This window comes from Excalfactoria chinensis, chromosome 9, assembly GCF_039878825.1.
Source record: "Excalfactoria chinensis isolate bCotChi1 chromosome 9, bCotChi1.hap2, whole genome shotgun sequence".
NCBI classification, from domain to species: domain Eukaryota; kingdom Metazoa; phylum Chordata; class Aves; order Galliformes; family Phasianidae; genus Excalfactoria; species Excalfactoria chinensis.
The window spans coordinates 13,383,286-13,403,044 of record NC_092833.1 but is presented as its reverse complement, the minus strand read 5'-3'; the positions used below and the strand labels follow the sequence as shown (position 1 = coordinate 13,403,044).

At 39.9% G+C, this 19,759-nt stretch overlaps 1 protein-coding gene across 2 annotated transcripts; it reads right to left on the bottom strand.

Moving 5' to 3' along the window:
* Nucleotides 1–55: 55 nt before the first annotated feature.
* CCDC39 (coiled-coil domain 39 molecular ruler complex subunit) lies at nt 56–14,762 on the bottom strand. 2 transcript variants are annotated; one of them, XM_072345031.1, is made up of 20 exons: nt 14,522–14,762; nt 14,085–14,204; nt 13,399–13,545; nt 12,257–12,415; nt 11,599–11,691; nt 11,386–11,514; nt 10,623–10,814; nt 9,703–9,806; nt 9,226–9,358; nt 7,453–7,647; nt 6,580–6,744; nt 6,030–6,167; nt 5,590–5,798; nt 4,493–4,616; nt 3,605–3,764; nt 2,598–2,704; nt 2,169–2,309; nt 1,848–2,027; nt 1,532–1,620; nt 56–978 (listed from the first exon to the last, which is right to left on the bottom strand). In XM_072345031.1, the coding sequence occupies exons 1-20, from the start codon at nt 14,630–14,632 to the stop codon at nt 837–839; spliced, it is 2,838 nt and encodes a 945-aa protein (XP_072201132.1). In that variant the 5' UTR covers nt 14,633–14,762; the 3' UTR covers nt 56–836. The 2 variants fall into 2 exon arrangements, with proteins under 2 accessions (XP_072201132.1, XP_072201133.1); XM_072345032.1 differs by lacking the exons at nt 2,169–2,309; nt 2,598–2,704; nt 3,605–3,764 and having other exon boundaries at nt 65–978.
* Between the last annotated feature and the right edge of the window lie 4,997 nt (nt 14,763–19,759).

Genomic DNA, 19,759 nt, shown 5'->3' with positions numbered 1-19,759 from the left:
TGTCTGTGAGAAGACAAATGCATTGTGCTCTTTAAGTACATCAAACACATTCTCTGATGTCTTTATAAGAAGAAATTTATTATTATTTCTTAGTACTGAAGAAATAGCTAACATCTGGCTAATGATGTGTAATACCAGTTGTATTTCATTTCAACTGCACCTTCACAAAGTAATTCTTAATATGTCAGCTGCCAAGAAGGTACCACATAGTTTTGCAAAGCAGGTGTTCTACTGACTGCAATTGCACTGCTGTGTGGTGTCATCATCTTTGGATTATGGTAAGATCCGAGATGACTGTTTAGAAGTCAAGAGTGACCTGGAAACAACACCCAAATACTGTTGGTTGTTGCAAGTGTTCCGTGTTGCTGTTAAGGTCAGAAAGACACTTATAGGAAAATGTGACATCTTAATCTTAAGCTTGATCCTTCTTTACAGATTTATTGCCCCCGCTGCAGCTTTTGCAAGTACAGAATAGGCACAATACTGTCAGCTGACTACCTGGAGTTCCACGTTGTGCGTTGAGACTGCAGTAATTGTGAGATAGCAGTTAACTAAAATTAATGTTAGTTATGTTAAAGCTATTTTAATTTACAATGGGAATTACTGGTTTCTAAAGGGTTTTGCAGGTTTTTTGTTCTTCAGCAGCACAATCAGAAAGATATTTAAGGTCAACTTATGCAAAACACCCATTATAGTAAATAATACATTGCTTACTTTAAAGAAATAGAGAGAAATAGTGTTCTGATTGCCAGTAGACCTGCATAAATTAAGCTGAAATTTAAACAATTTAGAAGGCTTCAGTGCGGCCTTCAAAAGCTTATTTGAGAGTTGTGATTTTAACTGTCAGAGCTGCTGGTTCTCCTGGATGGTGGTGAACCGGCAGCAGCTGCTTCTGTGGGAACGTCGACAGATAAGTTCAAGTCCACGACTTTGAGCAACGAAGTCTGACTAGAGCCTGAGTTTGTGCTTCTGGAGGATCTGAAAAACAGAGATTTACTCGTCAGCATACAAAATCAGGGTCTGCTGTAGGGAAATGCACTGCAAGAATCTTTGTAGACATTACCAGTACTGGCTCAAGTAACCTGTGGGAATGCTGTTAGATCACACTGATACAGTATGTTTCCTGCATTGTTGATCAAATGTGTTTTGGAGAGAGGAGGAAGGTATCAATAAAATAGTTGAGGCCTGTCTTTCCTGATTAATTACGAGAGGCAGTTTACAAACTTAAGTGCCAAGTCTGGTTGGAGCTCAGATTTGTGCTTGTGAAACCACTTTTTAGTGGCAGCACAACTGGAAAAACAGAACAATAACTGCAGAAGAGTTAATTTTAAACTGTGTGCTAAAAATAATGCGGTAGACCAAAAGGAGGGAGAAACTTTTCACAGGGTGTTGAGTAAGCAGAGGCAAGACTGAGAAAACCTGCAAGAGTGAGGAAATTTATCGTGTAGGGAATAACTTTGGTGTTCTAACTTTCAGTTAAAAAGGAATGAACACATCCCCAACCCCACGTAAGAACACTGCTGGCACTTACCTGCTAGAAGACAGTGAGCTTCGTGTGGATGATGATCGAGAACTTTGACTACCCCCAGCAGAAGCAACTGTTGGCAGCTCTAGATTGAACTACAAAATTTGGAGGGGAAAAAAATAGTTGTGTAATAGGATACAGCACAGCAGGACAGTTTATAATGCTTTGCATTTAAATGTATGTTGAAAGCTGATGAACACATTTTTGCTGTTGTACTGTAAGTGTACTTCATTGCTGAATTAGGCAGCTGCCCTTGAAAGGCACTTTATCAGTAGGCCTTGCTATGAATCAGGATTTTAGTGGTAGTAGCTGGAAAGCTCACCTGGTCAAAGTACTTTTGAAAGGATGTAGTTAAGTCCGGATTTGTACTTAGAACCTCAGCTAGCAATTTGTTGATGGTTTTGCTGAAGGTCTTCAGTGCACGGAGATCAATGTCTTTCTCTTCCTGTGTTTCTGTTTTAGTTTTCTTTAGGGACTGAATCTCTCTGGAGAGTCTGGAACACTTAACATAAGTAAGTTTAAAACATGCTGTGATGAAGATGCAGTTTCCTTGCAGAACTTGCTGAGGTCAAGTGCTGCGGTTTTAACACAGCACAGCTGTTGACCACTAAAGTTACAAGTTGTCATTAATCAACGTACAGACCTGTTTCATAACCCTTTCTAGTTTTGGCTTCTGTTCTTCTATGTCTTTGTTCAGCTGCAATATAACAGCTTGTTTTTCCTTATTTTGCTCTTGGAAGATGGCCTCCTGCTTCAGGAGAGAATCCAGGTTTTTTTCCATGCTCTGCAAATGCATTTGAACAGCAGCTTTAATTTATGAAGCAGTTCTGATATCCTTTCAGTTTTTGTCAGCTCAGTTGTGGCTCAAAGAAATGCAGAGAAGCAATTAATTTTTGAAAGGATATGTAGAGCCTCACATCAAAAAGTTGCATATATTGATACAAAGTATAAGTTGTGAAAGAGAATGAGACAAAAGTCGTTCTAGAATTTCCTGCTCTTTGGATGAGATGGTTTGTATGGATGGAGATACATGCTGCAGCCATTTCTGACTGAACTTTTGCTTGTGTTTTACCTGGAGATATTCCTGAAGTTCCCTGACTCGTCTGCGTTTGTATCTGTATTTTTCCTCAGCAACCCTTTTCTCTTCTTCTAGTTTCAGTTTTTCCTCATACTCCTCACCTATGATCCCAAACAATGAGGCAGAGTTGGTGCTGAACAACTAACGTACACAATGCATTTTTCGTTTCAAACTAAGTTGTACTTGAATGTGATTGCACTGCAGAATATTACTTAGTGTTGAAGCATTACAAAAATATCTTAAACCTCGAGGTATCTGTAACATTCCCTTGCTGGTTCCAAAACACTGGCTTTATGGAAGATAATGATTTTAAGTCCATTGTTTCCAGAGCCAGCAGAAGACACATAAGTTAAATATCTTCTAGGATTAAATTTTTATATAATTGCTCGTAGTGCTTTTTATAGGAAGAAAAAAGCAACACAAAACCCACTAGTTTATGACAGAAACAAGAGGTGAAGATGAGTCCCACTAGAGTGCATGTACCTCAGCTGGCTGTAACTGAGCTAGAGTTGCAGTCCAGTGGCTCTGGGTATTTTGTGACCCAGCTAGTTCAGTTGACTCCAGAAGATGATCAGTGGATAGTTTGTTTTGTTTCTGCAATTTGAGCTGGTTGCAGTGTGAGATGCAGCACTGCAAGGAGAGCAGTGCTTTTTGTGCTGTGCAACTCTATCTACATACTTCACTTGTCATTCCTTTCTCCCAGTAATGACTTTCCCAGTAATTATCTTTATGCTCTGCTTCCTCTAAATGTTCCTTTGCAGTATTCATACAGGCTTAGAGGATGTTCACATAAATCAGATGGAAGAATGTGAATGTCTTCTGTGGTTACTCTGCTCAGCCTTGCTGAACTAATCATAGTGTGTGAGTTGCACTCCCTTTTGCTACCACAAGTTTAGTCTCTGGCTGTGATTCATTCCTTTGTGCCACTGAATTTCCCCACTGTACTGCAGTTATACCATCATCTATAACTCACAGCAAACAGTAATTTACATTTTACATACTTGTCTCAGTGACTTCCTTGAAAGAGTTTCTGTAATTGCTGTTGCAGTTATTAAGTATTTGCAGAGTGTTTTCAAGAGCTACAATTTCATTTTCAGCTTTGCTGATCTTTGCATCTAAATCATCACCTTCACGCTTAAGTGCTTCCTTCTCCTGTGCAGCCTGAAAATAAAACTGTTATTTTAGGTGACTGAATGCATACTAAAAACATTAGGACAATTATACAGAGAAGAATACATTCAGTATTTAGGGGGTTAAAATCCTAGGTGAATTCTGAGGTTATCTATGTCAGGATTGGACTGAGATTTGAGTTACTGGAAGCAGTGGGTATTTACAGTATAGAAGCTGGATGCATATAAGTCAGTGGGACCCAGTGGGAATCATTCCAGGTTACTGAAAGAAGGGTTGATGTTTTTGTGAGACCTCTTATAATTATTTTTCAACAGTCTTGGGAGGCTGCAGAGGTTGCAGGTGATGGGAAGCTGGGGAGGGTCTTCATTTTCAAGAAAAGAAAGAAGATTCTTGTAACTACAGGCCTGACCATCTCACTTGGCTGCCTGGTAAAATTATGGAGACTATGCTGGGAGTTACTGAAAAACACATCAAAAACAACATAGCCATTGGTTATGGCCAACACAGGTTGACAAAGGAAAAGTCCTGCATAACTAATGTCATTTCCTTTTGTGACAAGGTTCTAGTTCACCAAGAGAGGCCAGTAGATAAAAGTCGTCTTGAATTCAGCTGAGAAATCATGAAATGCGTAGATGTTGTACTGAGGGAACGTGGTTCAGTGGGAAATATTGGTAACAGGTGGGCAGTTAGAGTGGATGATCTTGGAGGTCTTTCCCAGCCTTGGCAATTCTAAGTTGAACACAAACATAGTAAAATACCTTTATTACATAGTAGGTCTGAGATTTCTCCTCTTCTCCTTCAGGTGGCATCATGATAATGGTAAGAACCTCGTATCTGCATCTCAGTTTATCAATTTTATTTAGGCGATCTTGAAATTCAGCACTGAAATATTTGGGGGAAAAATAAATAAGATGAGCAGATGTTTGTCTAGCAGCATTCTGTGTGCACTTCTTGCTGCAGCAGTTTATTGTTAGTCCTGCAGTCTGCCCCTCTACTAGGATGCAGGCAAGGTAGCAATTGTGCTGCCTTTCTGTGCTCTCTCAGCCACAGTCACCTGTTTTCTTGGTTATTTACTGTTATATCTCAGTTCTAAAATGAGTCAAATTTATTTTCACATTTCAGATCATAGCATTATGAAAGGCTGTGCCACAGTCCTCCCTGAAAACGTTTAAAGGTTTGGCATTTAAATCCTGCAGCTGCACAAGCTGCCCCCTGCTGATTCTATCTTAATATTGCCACTCCGAGATGAGAGTAAGCAACAGCAAGCAATAACCCCAAATCAAATTACATGGAAGTATCAATTAGCTGTGTAATTATCAAAGGGACAAAAACACCCATTCTGCACTCTTGGTGAGCAGTTAAGCCTTAGTCACACCAAATCCTTCTAATTTCCCATTGTGTGGGGTGTGGTTAGCAGAGCAGTGACTAAAAGCCCTGCCAGATTTCAGCAGTTCAGCTGCTGATGCATTGATTTTTATTTATTGTTTTTTTACTAGGTACAGATACTGGTCTTTAAGAGTTAAGGCCTGTTCCAAATACTTCATAATGATTATTGTAGAAGGAAAAAGTTGTTTTTCTATCTCAGTCTATGACCGAGATGTATATTCCTGTCTCCATATATGACTTACAGTAAGATTTACTTCACTCTCACTTCCTCCAAGTGGTAAAATGGGTTAAAATGCCTTTCTTTTTAAGCAAGCTCACATGTAAAAGGTACTCGATAAAATCTTTTTAATTGCTTTGAAGATGAAGGAGCTGAAGGATGATTGTTTGGGATTTTCAGGGATACGTAGCATGTTTTAAATCGTAGTGTTGTTTTTGTTGCTGCACTAGAGATTTGGAAAATAATCATTACCTTATGCGTTGCCGATCCTGATCCACAAGTCTGATCTGGGAATCCAGCATTGCCTTGTGGATCTTAATTTCCTCAGTTCTTTCTGCTATGGCTTTCTTCAACTCCAACTTTTGTTTCTCCAGTGTTAGAACCTTCTCTGTCTTATGACAGAGCGCATCTTGAAGACGCTTCGATTCTAGTTTTAGGAGATTATCTTCAATCATCATCTCCTATCAAATGTCAGAAAGATCTCAAAATAAGAAAGTATCATTTTTAGGTAAGATAACAGTGATGAAAATGACTTCAAATAAAAACTTGGAAGGCATAACACAATAAAGTAGGGGCACATTATAATGTAGTACCAGAAGAGACAAACAACCTTCAAGTGACACATGAATTTATGTATACGGGGGGGAAAAATGGTGCACTTTTATTAGAAAAAATACAACATAGAACCGTACCTGCTTAATGGCTTTAGCTTTTTTTAACTCTTGATCTGACTTCTCATTGAAAAGATTTAGTTCATCTATCTTCATCTTCAGACCATTTGCTTCTTCTCCTGTCTTATCCATTGCTCTCTTGATGAAATGGACATCGCTCTGTTTAATTCAATATTAATTTATATTTATTTCTGTTAATGAAAGTTGCACAAAAAACTACTTGTTTATTTAGGTGAAAAGAATCAAGTGCTGGAGCCAGGCACCATAATGATCTTTTGTCCATATATCCGTATTCTGCCACATCCACAGTGCCAAGAGCACTGCAGTCCTAATGGAGTACTGCTGGCATTGCTTCATTGGGAGTCTCGTACTTAATTCTTATTTACACAATGTGCGTATTTCAGCCAACTAATATAATCATGTATTTTGGTCTATAAAAAAATAACATCTGCAGTCATGGCTGGCCATGACTTCCGTATTCTTAGTTCATCTTCATGAAACTACCCGACTCCAATAATACTCCAGGCTATAAACATATAACACAATCAACCTACTGTTCTAAGGAAGTTACCTGAAGTTTCTTGTGCTGTGCATTTAAAGTATCATAAGCACTTTTCTTTTCTTCTAAGGCTTTCTTAAGTTCAGCAACTTTCTCTTCCAAAACTTGTTTTTCCTCTGCATTAACCTCCCCTTCTAACCGTGACAGACGTCTCTGTACTTGCTGAATATAAAAATCCTGTTAAAATATTTAAAAGCGAATTCATAGTCTGAGATAAGCAATTACAGCCTTCCCATAAAGCTAGAATGCTGGATCTAAATGTTGCTTTAGGATAGTCACCTAATTAAGCTATTGTTTCATCATAATTTATGGCTTATAGACTTCATAAATGTAAAACATTAGCAGAATATTCTTAGGTGACTGATGTGCAAAGATGGCTCAGAAGGAATCTGCCAGAAGAATTACAAAGCACGCTTAGCAGTCTGCTCTAAGGGAGGCTTACCGCATAGTTGCCATCTTGCTGTTACCAGTGGATGCCAATATAAAAGAGCACATTTTCAAAGTGGTGCAGAGGAAAATTTGCACAAAATCCAATTAGTAAATAAAAGGATTTTGGCATGTACCTCTTGTATTGCTTTAAAAATGTACCCCGAGGTGTCTGTGGTTCACAGGGATCAAAGAAAGGAACCGATTGGAGAAATTAGTGGGAAAAGTATCAGATCCAAAAAGTAACGAAATACACACACACACAACACAGGTGATACACGGCAAGTTTCAGGTATTTCAATTTTACTGATGCTTCTAGAGACAGAAATGCAGACTTCAGATTAGTACTGCACAGCAGTGTAGAATGTTACGAGACAGACAGGGATTACAGAACTCGAGCAACTTACTCTCATTACACCCTGGGAAAAATCAGAATAGAAGAGTGTGTTGACATTTTACCTGGTTGTATATCATTTCCTGTTGTTTTAATGCATCTGCATCAAGTCTGCGCAGACGGCTATTAAGATTTTTAAGTGATGCTCGACTGCCCTCAATTTCTGACAGAACACACTTCTCCTTATCCGTCTGCACCTTTAGCTCTTGAGTTCTCTTGAAAAATACTTCTTTTAGCTGGTTCAGTTCTGCTTCTTTTTCCTAGTGACAAATTAATCATTAAGTAAATTGTGAAGATTTCTTAATCATATGGAGGGAGATAAAAGATTTCAATACTGTATCCATTAATGAGAACATGGAATTTCACAGGTCTTCAAAATGGTTGTCAAGAAAGATTTTTTACTTGGAGAGAAAGGGTTTGTTTGCCTAACCTTGATCCTACTCTGCTATTACATAACCTGAAATACACATTTTTAAATCACTTCCTTATCCAGAGTTAAGTTACCACTGACACATCAATCAGTGCAACAAATGAGGTCTGAGGAGGGTCTGTTACAGCAAAGACGTTGCTGAACATTTCAGGTAACCGGAAACAGAGCAGGATTGGAGCGTTTTTTTTTTAATAGCCCTAACAAGAAGACAGCTCTCTTTCTTCCCTTCCTTCCCCTAGCCCCCCACTCCCCACCCCTCCAACCCCCAAATGACAACAGTTCTTCCAAAGCTCAGGCAGCTCAATATACTTGTTTCTTATAAGGTACACGGCAAAAATGAGGTAAGTGGCATTGCATTCTGCTGCCTTTGAGAGTCCTGTTCTGAAAGACTCAATTGCCTTTAGTACAGCTCCAGTACAGAGTCTGAATATGCACATTCTAATTAATAAAGCAAAACTACGCAATTCACTCTTCAAATTGATTAAAAGTGCACTTATTCTTGATTTTATAAGTGTACATTGTGAATTTTGCTTGTGAATGATCTTGCTGGCTTTAGTAACATTGTAAGATGAGTTAAATCCTTTAGGAGTTCGTAATCAAATTCACCCATCAGAATTTTTTGTAGTTGAACTTGACAGCAAGTGCAATTCCTAATCCAAATCTCAGGAGGGAAAAAGCAAAGGTAAGTTTAGTGCTGAATCTGTTAAGCAGTGGGCCCTGGATCGTAGTCAAGCAGAGGAAGTTAATTTCAGAAGTAAACTTTTTAATTTCTTGTGTCCAATTTTGAGGTGTGTTTCTGAACCAAGAGAAAGTAATTACAGATTCATCAACTGAAACTGGATCAAGATTTGACCCTATTTTCATAGTCTCTCTTGCATATCTAAATTATTTAGTAGAATTTTTTCCCCCTCTCTTTAAATGTGGTTGTCAATAGCACAAGGATATTCAGAAAGCTTCACGGCACAACAGTGTATTGGCAGAGATAGAAGAAGAAGTTTCAAAGAACTAAAGCGTAAAATGGTGAGATTTCATCCACATTGTTCCTGTAAGTATCTCTTCACAGTAAATTAATAGATGCCACAAAAAGTCATGTGTAGCTAATGTTGATGGAAAGCATCTTTCTGACTAATACATTGCAAATGCTGTTCAAGAATAGCACATCCAACTTAAAATACTACCCCGAAGCTCCAGAGCTGCCAAGCTCAGTGTCATCTTAGGTTATCCGCCACAGACGCGAGTAGAGAAACCCTGCTAATGGTTTAGCCACCCTGGTAATAGTCTTAAGTAGAAGCAAGTAGGTTTTTCATTTTAATGGAGTGTTTTATTATTCCAACTTAAGTGTTTGTTCTAGAAAGAGCTTGCAAATTCAAATGAATCCTCATTTGTAAAAACCATACAAACATTTTACCTTGACAGTTCTCTCTTCTTCCCTTAGCATTTCTTCCATCCTCAAAGCATTGTCTTCTGAACTGAGTGTCTGCTCAGTTACAAGCTTCAACTTATTGGAAAGACCTGCATTTCTTTCTTTAAGAAAGTTTAGTCTAAAGAAAAATAGAGATTTAACAGGTTGCAAGCATGTTGCACTTAGAACACTACTAAAATCAAGTTATCATTAAGTATCTTACTGAGCAGCTGCCCAATAACACAGACTGAACTGGAACCTGTGATAACTGAGGCCCTAGCTGGATGTTTCACTCCCTTTCAAAACATTGTTACCAGGAATATTTTCTAACTAAGAAATTACTGTACACAATAGTAAAATAGACATGAAATAACCAGAGGGTTGGAGGCTTTAATAGTTAACGTTATTTAAGGTTATTTGCTAGAAGGATCTGATTATTTCTGTAATTCTTACAAACTGTATTTTTAAAAGTTTATTTCTTACCTGGATTTTTTTTTCTCAATTTCTTTCTTCATATTAGTTACCTGTACTCTTAAAGACTCTAGATGGGAAGCAGTTTTGTCCACAGTGGATTTCAAAATGTCCAGCTAATAAATTAATTAGGAAATCAGAACATGAACCACCTACTATGGAAAAGCTGTCCAAAGTTAATTCAACTGTATTTTATTACATTTTTAAATTATTAATCTTTTTAATTGCCAAGCTTGCTGAGTAGCCCCATAATGCCATTTTCTTGTTAAGAGAAAACTTACTGCAGTAATCTGATTGTATTCCTTCTGCATAGATTCATGAGACTTGGGTTACCTCCTGGAACAACGACTACAGGTATTTAAGTGACGTGGCTCATTTCTAGCTCTAAATGCAGATTAAATATAAGTTTAAACAGCATCAAACATTTCCTGCTCACAGGGCAGCTTTATTCTGTTGGTTTGATTAGAAAGCTTTCAGAAAATGTTTTTCAAGAATTTTTAAGCTGACTGCAAGGGCAATCAACGCTCATTTGTGGTAGGACGGGACAGGAATTGTTTGGAAGAAATTTCTCTCATCTTTATACAGTACTGGAGTCTAGGTGAAGAAAAGGCAAGACACATCTGAAGCATCTAAGAGTGTTATATCATTTAAGAGAAAATGAATTCATTTAATTGCAACACCGCAGAGAATACAAGCTCATCTCAATGGCCGTATGCTTGCTTTTCTATAGTGCTGTCACTGAAGGGTTTAAGTTCAGGCTTACGATCCAAACAATCAAGAGTAAACTGGGAAGAACAGCTGTTGTGTTGAACTATTGAAGAGCCTAATATGTGAACAGAAAAGCGAATGCTATTCAGGTATTTCTTTCACCTAATCAAAATTAAGAAATTACAGCTTCAGTCTGGTTTTCTGAACGGACTGGACATCCTCACCTCGTTCTCCAGCTGAACTCTGTAAGTATCCTGAGTTTGATACTCCTTCCGGAGATTGGTCGCTTCCCGCTCAGCAGAAGAAATCTTCTTTTCATATTCCATATTATTAATAGTTTCATTCACTAAGAAGGAAGCCTTCTCTTTCAGCACAGTTTCTTTCTTTCGTATCTCCTGTTTTAACTCTGCTAGTAGCTATGGGGAGAAAAACACTTTAGGTTTTCTTGCATTATGTTAGATGTGTTAGATTAGAGCTAAACCAAAAGGCAGATTACTGTTAAGACTTCTCATACATTTGTTCATGGGTGTAGAAATGCTAACTCCTTCCACTTCTAAATGCTCACTATTTTCCTTTCTTTATATCACAGCCCAGACATAATCCCCTCACTGCTGCTGACAGTCTTTGCACTCTGAGAAATAAATAACACTCCATCTTGTTGCTGCTTAGATTCTTAGGTCATAAAAAAAGAGCAGTTCTGAAACTGGCATGCTTTGCATTTTCAGACTGAAAATTAAACCTGATGCAGCATCAAGCAGAACACTATTATTTACACTGAGGAAATGCTTTAAAATAAATTCTGACTACCTTTCAGAAATATATGGACTTTGAAAACACCTTAATAGAATACAGAGGTCAACACAGAAAGAACACTAAGCATCGCAAAAAAACCAATGGTTCTCATGAGTAAGTGGCAAAATGTCTCCCAATCTCACAGATAGAAAAGTAGGCTGATATAGTGATATAAATCAGGCAGAGCAGTTTTACCAAAGCACAACGATCAATCTGTTGATCTCTTTTTTGCATCTGTTGGATTGCATTCTCCCACTGCCTGATGACTTCTTGCCTTTCCTGATGAACTCTGCGAAAATCTTCAGCTGTCCTATCGAGCTCCATCTGCTTAATAGAAAGCATCCCTATGATTTCATGTTCTAAAAAAATTGGATATAAAGACATACTTCAATTACCTCACGTACAAACCTGAGCAGTTATGGTTTCGGTAAGCTCATTATCAAGAGCTCTGCGTTTCTGATTTGCTTGCATGGTCAACTTTTCTACTTGAAGGATTAGCGCCTGAAATGAAATGATATGAAAATAGGCTGTATTTAGAAGTAAATATATTAAAATATCTTAAATCTCTAAAGCTTTGCAGCAACTAAGGATGGAGTTATTGAGGCATCCATTTTATTGTATTTTAGAGAACAAAGAACTAAGAATCTAGCTTCCTCAATTTCTCTTTATACAAGAGGCCATAACCTTATGTCCCTTAGGTCCAGACTGGAGCTAGGCCTAAGGAACCTTTTAGCCACATACAAAATGTGTTTATGGTCTCCTCAGCACCGGTTGTTTCGCTCAACTCTTCCTAGTGTACCGCGTGACTTGTTACTGGAGATGTTATTTGTCTAAATTGAAGTTTTGTGGTTACATATTTAGTAAAAATCAATTTTCTCCCCACTGCATTTGAAAGCTAAAATGAGCCCTATTCAAGTTCCACTCTTGTGCTAATTAGGAATCATGAGTATAAAGTGTACAAAATCTCAGTCTTACCCGATCTGACAACATAAAAAAGTCTTGAGATGCTAAAAACATATGTGGCTTTTTGGTTTTGTTTCTGATAATTGCAGTTTATTTTACTTACTCCTAGTTTCCCTTCATCTTGTTGTGCATACTTCTGGATTGTCATAATATCGTTATCTTTGCGATTTGATTCCTTTATCCAACTCTCCAGCACTTCCTCATCGCAGTTCATCTGTTGTTTTAAGCTTTCCAACTTCTTCATGGTTTTATTTATAGTATTCTGTTAAAATGTGAAATAAAGTTAAGGGTTAATATTAAATAGTTAATACTTTGACTAGTAATTGAAACAACTGCTTCAAGCACTGTAGCAAGTTTACACTCTTGTTGCCAACAGAACCGATAGGTAGGTTTGTGTTGGTTTTGTTTTTTGTTCATTGTGCCCAATAACTGAGATGTGCTAATATATGTCCTAAAGAAGAAACAAGGCGATAAGTTATCAGAAACCTAAAATGCAAATGATTTCAACCAGAAATGTCAATTCCTGGCAAGATACCCATCTGCAAGATATTTCTTCCACTTAATAAACCGATCTAAGGCAACAACAGGAGGTTTCTCCCTCACACATTAGTGCCACGTTCTTAGATCTTTATCCTGTGTCTGAATTAACAAATGGTCCCACATGACTGTGAAGAGACTCCCTGATATAAATATGATAGTATCTGGATGCAGCTGGATAGCAAAGGCATCTTCATTCTGCTGCCCTGTCTGAGAGAGTGGGGAGCACAAACTGACATAATGAGAAGAAAGAGATCATGAAAAATAAAAATTCAAATGTTTTGTAGAAAAATAAGAGACTGTTCCATAAAATACGAAGATACTGTAGTTACACAGCTTCAATTTTAATCTTTTTTTTTAATGTAAAGCACCCTTTGCATTTTGAAATCATACCCTGAATTTATTGTATGGGGGAAAAGAAGACTTGCCACCAACAATCTAATCTGTAAACCATAAAGAAAATAACTTCCAGAGTTACCAAGAAAGGGATACAGATGTGTGGTTGTGTATCTGGCATCAAGAATTGAAACCTTTCAATATCTAGTTAATATTTGAACCAGTCTGTGCAAGGAGAACTTCAGTGTCATTCTGTTTACCTTATTGAGCTGTCTTGACTTCTGATTTTACTTCTTTACCTTCAACTGAGGACAAATGTAATAAAATTTAACTGCAATGCAGAAGTTCTTTTACAGAAGTTTTCAAACTTACTTCTTGACTGTTTTTCTTTTCTCTTAAGGAAACAGACTCGTCTTCCAGACGTTTGATCTCACTTTTAAGACGTCCATGTTCTCTTTCAGCAAGGGCTTTAAAGTGTTGTTCAGTTTCAATTTCATTCTCTCTGGCCTTGTAGAGAGACTAGAGAATAACAGAATTCAGCAATTTACAACAGACAACAGGCCCTCATCACCAAGGAACCAAAAGAGATGACATGATTTTGTCATGTAAATACATTTGTAAGTGAATATTTTACATTTATACGCACATTGCATCAGATAACCCCAGATAACCATGTACATCACAAGCCCAATTTCGCCCAAAATACAGGATACTGATCTTTCAAAGTCTCAGTCTTAGCCTCTTAGAATAACAGTCTTAATCTCACAGATTAAGATACAGAAGGTACAGGGGATGAAATGCTTTTATTGTTGTGTGCTGAGAGAGACCACCAGGCTGGCCTACGGCAATGTATGGACTAATCTTTCTGACACAGTGATTTGACAGGATTTTTCCCCTACAAATCTGTCACTTTCTAGAGGCTTCTCTTGCATTCTATGTGCTGCCTCTCTCCTCATGGGCCAGTTGAAACATGAAATGCATTCTAAAATCTATGATAAAGAAATCTAAGCTGTCCTTGTTGGTGTACCAGCGATAACCTGCCGGCTGTAGCAGTTTACCTGGGTGAAGCTGAACTCCTGCCTCACGTTTTTCAGATGAGATGTCATCGCTTCCATACGCTCTTTGAAGTCGGTCAGCTGATTCTGCAGGTTCGCTTTTTCCTTCTCCATCTTCTGCAGCTATTTAAGAGTTAGAAACGTCAACTACGAGTTTGAGGGGACTGCTCCTTACCTGCAACTTCTTGTTCAGAGAAACCAAGTGACAGGTTTAGAGATCTTTAACAAGCAGCAAAAGCACTGGAGCCATTAAGAACTGCTGATCAACGTAACCAGGATCACCCCAGACTTACACGGCAGGCCGGCATCATGCACCGGCCGGCACCCAAACGTATCCCAAGCGCTCCTGAGCTCCGCGGGCCGACCTGACCGAGCCTTCCCCGCACCCACCGCCGTGTGTGACCCTCGGCTCTGCCCCACAGCCACAGCCCCGCGCTCACGTCCTCCTCCAGCGCCCTGTTCTCCGCGTTGGCCACGGGCACGGCGTAGCCATCGTCCCACTGGAGCTCGGCCAGCACCGAGGCGGTGGAGCGGTTGCCGGTGTTCTGCATGGCCGCAGGTACGAAGGGAGGGCGGCCGAGCGCCTTGGCAACCGCGGGCCCCGGTAACCAAACGGGAAGTGCGGAGCCGGGAGCCGCCTCCAGCCCCGAACCGCCCCGCCCGCCGCGCGGGGAGAGCGGCTGGTCGCGCGGCGCTCCTCGCGCCTCGGGGGTCGCGTCTCACAGGCAGAACGGAGCGGCTCGTCCGGCCCAGAAGTTGTTCGCAGTGTAACGAGACCTCAAAAACACGGCAGGTCCTTTTCAGTTTCACATTTATTTATTTACTTTAATTACTCTCTGCCTCCCTGGTTCTAACAGGCGGAGCGGGCTGCTTTTTACTGAGCAGAGTTCTTGCTGCGTGTTTGGTAGTTCGCTATTTCCCCTCGCCTTGGGTGAGCTCTGATGCCAGAAGCACCTCCAGGCCGTACGTACCTCGTTTGTCCCCTTTTACACCCTGCTCCTGGTGCCCTTTATTTTCACCCTTCTGGGCATCCGAAGGCTGTGGCCACAGCACCTCCTTAGCAGCAAAGGGGTGGAGTGAGTGTAGGTGGAGAGCAAACGTTATGTTCTGGTTTGAGCTTCTATGTTTGCGATGTGGGAAAAGAGAGGGCTACAATGTGAGTCCTTGCTTGGCTGGTAGGAAGGTAAGGGAGAAGCTTGCTGTCCACTGGTAGAAAATCCAGAAGGTTCTAAGAGCTTGCACCAAGTCACAAGCAAGGCCTTGTTATTGGAAGGCAACATTACCTGTAACTGCTTGTAACCTCACTGAACTTGCACTCCTCAGGCTGAAATGCCTTCAGCTGACAGGCTGCTAACAGCACGTTGCATTCCACCTGGTTCAGTGCCCTCAGACCAGCCATGCTCCGTCACAGCTGGGGTCAGTCCGAGTGCACAGCTCACCTGTTACTGATAATGCCAGATAATAGATTGCCAGGAGGGCCTGCTACATGTCCTGTTTCTGAACAGGCTGCTAACGTTATTTCTTAATAGACTTCTTGAACCTGAATTTATTTATACTCCTGGGCTGGGCAGCATACTCTGCCACTGAATTTGGTTGCTCTTGGTTGAAGAAAGGCATTCCAGTCTTTGGATGAAATCTACATCTTGCTGCAGGAGCCCTCTGTTGGTAACTCTGCCTTGTTGTCTGCTTGAAACATCAACCCAACTAGGTCATTGAAGGGCTGATGGGTGAAAAGACATTAAGTAAATTGAACAGTGCGTGATTAAAATGTGCTTGTTGGAGAAGGGGCTTGCAGTAAGTTTGAATGTAGAACATGGTTCTGTGGCACGACAGTGAGAACTGGTGATTTTAGTAGACGTCTGTATATAATGCTTCTGGAGAAGAAAAGGTCACTGAAAAACAGTGAAAGTCAGGTCTGATGTGAATGCATTAAAATGGCAACGTGCTGTTTTTTGGAGATTCACCCCAGGGAAAAGTCACTCAAATTCTTTACTGTGCTGAAAGAAAACAGTAAAAAGAATTACTGGGCAGCTGCTTTATCACTAGGTGAGCAGTTCTGTTCACAAACATTCAGCAGAAAAAACGTTAATTTATAATCATGTAAAGTATATAATTAAGAAGCCAGACCAGAATCATCTTAGTGCAGTTAAATCACATACCAGACTTCTGAATTTTTGTAACCATACGTGGTCTGCTTATATTTTTTAAATACAGCACTTTATATACAGTGTCTGAGGTGCAGAAAGCACCTTATGAGTAGAGGATTATTCTGCAGTTTTCATAGGAATCCTGTGCTCCTTCCCATTGCTTTCAGGTTGCTGGCTGAGTAGATGTCTGCGATAGGCTTTTGTTTGTATGGCTTTTTTCTTCTTAGCCTGTGGGATTCACTTCTGTGAAGTGCAGAAATTTTTGGCAGGGATGCTGATCCAGCAGATGGTGCTGCACGTCTGTGTATTTCAGGGCGACCGTTTTGTGTTTGGTTTGGGGTTTGTTTTTTTCTAACAGTTATCAAACTCCTTAGTCCAAAAGGGGAATGTAATTCTGTTTGGGAAAAGCATCAATGAGAACACCCAGGTTTTTCTTTTCTTGTGAGATTGTGGTGTTATTTTTAAGGGTGGTAGGAAAAACAAAAATAATTGCAACGTGGCGAACTATTTCCCTGTTGCATTGTTCCTTTGGGATTGAGTTTGCTGTGCTGCAGCCCACTATGCCTGTCTGTTCCAAAGACATAAATGGCAAATCACTGTTTTGTTGCATTTAAAGTGCGTTGCTCCTCTTTTACCTCTTATGGAGAGAGAAAAAAAAGTTTCATTTTTTGTTTCTTCCCAAGTTTTTGTTTGTTTGTTTGTTTTAATTCTCCCATTCTTATGGTTTGTTTTCTAGCAAGTCGTTTTTGTTACCTAAAATGCAGGAAGGCCTGTAGGCTGAGCGGTCTCCTGGAAAAAAGACAGACCCATTCAAAGGTCTGTTGGATTATCTGAAATTAAACCAACACAGCCAGTTACTGCCATTTAATCACTGCTTATAATAAATTTCATATTGAAGACCTTTCATCTTGAGATGTATTTAATGGGATGTATTGGATCTCTTCTTTCAGATGGGTATGTCAAGACCGGCAATGCAGTAGAAGAAACTGAAATGGGAAGAGACTGAGGAAGCAGCAGTGGTGAGTAAGAGACAAAACATGCTGGAAGCATGAAGGGTGGAAAGTCTGGCATGACAGTGGCTTACATATTGGCTAAAAATGTTTTGTCTGTATTGCTGCATTGACATTTGGATCTTCTAACTTGGATAGGAGAAACATAGATACATGAAAAGCTGAACTGCTTATAATTGAAGTCAGATGTGTTTTCAGTTACGTGTTTTCAGTTACGTGTAGTCCATTGCTGACCTGTGAATGATATGAATTGACAGCAGCTTTAATTTGTTGATCTTAAGAAAAAAGGCAAGCGTAAGCCAAGTTCCTCTGAAATTTGAAGTTTAAATTTGTTACTGATAGATTCTCTTTGACCTGTTCCATACTTTTTGCACAATTACGCTGGTAAACAGTGTGACTTTGCTGTCACAGTGCTGTGGTCGTGGGCTTTCATATCGTGGATATGGGTGCTGAGAAGTAATCGGTATCCCAGCACAAGGATTTTTTCTCTGAAAAATCACTCTGAGCCCCAGTGGCACGGGGTACGAGTGGAGCTTTCAACTGGGAGACGCTGCTGGTGTAGCTGGGACAACAAATCCTTCCAAGCATTGACTAATGCTTGTTTTATGGCAGTGAAGGGTATGTGCAGCGCTTCTTGAGCACCAGCCAACAGAGGGCGCTGCAGCCAGTAATCTGGTCAGTGCGCGGTGGTTTAGGACACACGTTTTCAAAACACTGTTCAGAAAATGTTCATGTAAAACCATTACTAGGTTTTATTTAATAACCTCCTAACCCTCTCTCTCTCTCCTCCTCCTCCCCTGTGTTCCTCTAATGCCTTTTACAGCTCTTGCTGCACAGCATGAAGCCTCAGAGCTGTATTCATCAATGACTCACACCCTTGCTTAGGGGCCAATTTTCATGGAAGCTATATAGGAAAATCTTGAAATGCACCTATCTCATGCAGGGCACAAGATGATTTCTCTATTCATTACTATTCCAAAAGGACTTGTTGCCCTTTGGAAACGTTCAGATATTACTTACATTTGTGTGTGCATGCATACGTGTGCAGCGCCAAGTCGCGTTTAGATTCAAGTGTTCAGAAAATAAAAAATGTTGTTATTGTTGACACTAGTCAGCTGAAAGGCAGCCAAGGAACTGCTTAAACAGCAAACGTCAAAGAATAAGCAGCACTCTGCTTTAGATAAGCACGAAACTTATGAAAAAACCCCATCCTTTTGTTTGATGCTGTGATTAGGGGCAGCCTGCTCAGGACTGAGTTGGGGAGTAAAGCCGAAGACTTACTTGAGGAGACTACGTTTTACTTTTTCTCCCAGAAGTTATTGCTGTAGGTCAGAGTTATGGTGTGCTTCTCAGTCCATAGAAGACAGGATGTTCCTTTCCCCTAAAGACATCATATGTTAACTCAAGCTTTCAACTTTGTGGAGGATGGGGAGAAAAGGTCATAGAAATTATTAGCCAAAGTGACCTTTCTGATTAAAACCCATCTGACGGGAAGGGAAGCTTTACTGCAGAATTGTCTGTTGGAATAATTGCATTTGGAGGGGTTACTAATTATAACCAAAATGACTTTAGACAGTTTGAGGAACTGCTTAGCATAAAGCAGTTTTATTTACATATTCACAAAGTAGCTTACATCACTACAGGATTAGACTTAATTGCAACATTTCCCTGCAAACTGTTGTAGAAATGGTGTCATGCAATGGTAAATCAGAACTGGTAATTCCAAAAATAGCATGTCTTTGTCTTAAAGAGAATGGAAGAAGTCCATTTCTGCAGATCAGGCCTGTCCAGCAACATTCATTTCTACCTTCAGTCTGCTCAAGTGAGTTTCTCAAGAATGTGTGAAAGGTCAGGTTTGGATACTGTTTTGCTAACATAACTTATTGCTTAGTAGAAGATGTTAAGATGGCCTAACGAGGGAGCATTGCTTTACAGAAGCATGTAGAATTGCAAAACTCCATTGTATGTGTATGTTATACATAACAGGAAAGTTAGCTCTGTTAGAGCCAAAAACAGTGAATCTCACAAAGGCAGTAGTAAGATAACTGATAAAAAGATGGAGAAGCAGAGGCACAAAGAGGTTAACTAACTTGCCTCAGATTGCCTGCAACACCAAGTAGGAGATGGGAATAACTTACTTGCTGTCAAAACTACACCACAACTACTCTCTCACTCCTTGTCTTCAAAGAAAGAAGAGGAAAAAAACATGATTGAAAGGATTTCAAAGTTTGTTTGCAACGCTTCCTCCCTGCTTCTTTTTGGTCACTCTCTGTCCTTGTTCCAGCATGGGGTCCCTCCTATAGGATGCTGTCCTTCCCAAACTGATCCTACATGGGCTTCCCACAGGCTGCAGCTCTTGAAGAACTGCCTGGAGCAGCTCCTGCCCTTCTCCTCCACTCACCTTGGTGCCTGCACAGCTGTTTCTCACTCATTTTCTCATTCTGCTGTCCCCAGCTGCTGTTGCACAGTAGTTTTTTTTCCCCTAAGTCTGCTCTCCCGGAGGCACACCCAGCATTGCTTG

Excerpts from the sequence above, each read along its gene's own strand:
- CCDC39 (XM_072345031.1), bottom strand. The coding sequence starts at position 14,632 with ATGCAGAACACCGGCAACCGCTCCACCGCCTCGGTGCTGGCCGAGCTC. Across the intron at positions 2,028-2,168 it reads TAGAAAGGGTTATGAAACAG|TGTTCCAGACTCTCCAGAGA; the intron begins GTCTGTACGTTG and ends ACTTATGTTAAG. Across the intron at positions 979-1,531 it reads AGCTCACTGTCTTCTAGCAG|ATCCTCCAGAAGCACAAACT; the intron begins GTAAGTGCCAGC and ends TCTGTTTTTCAG.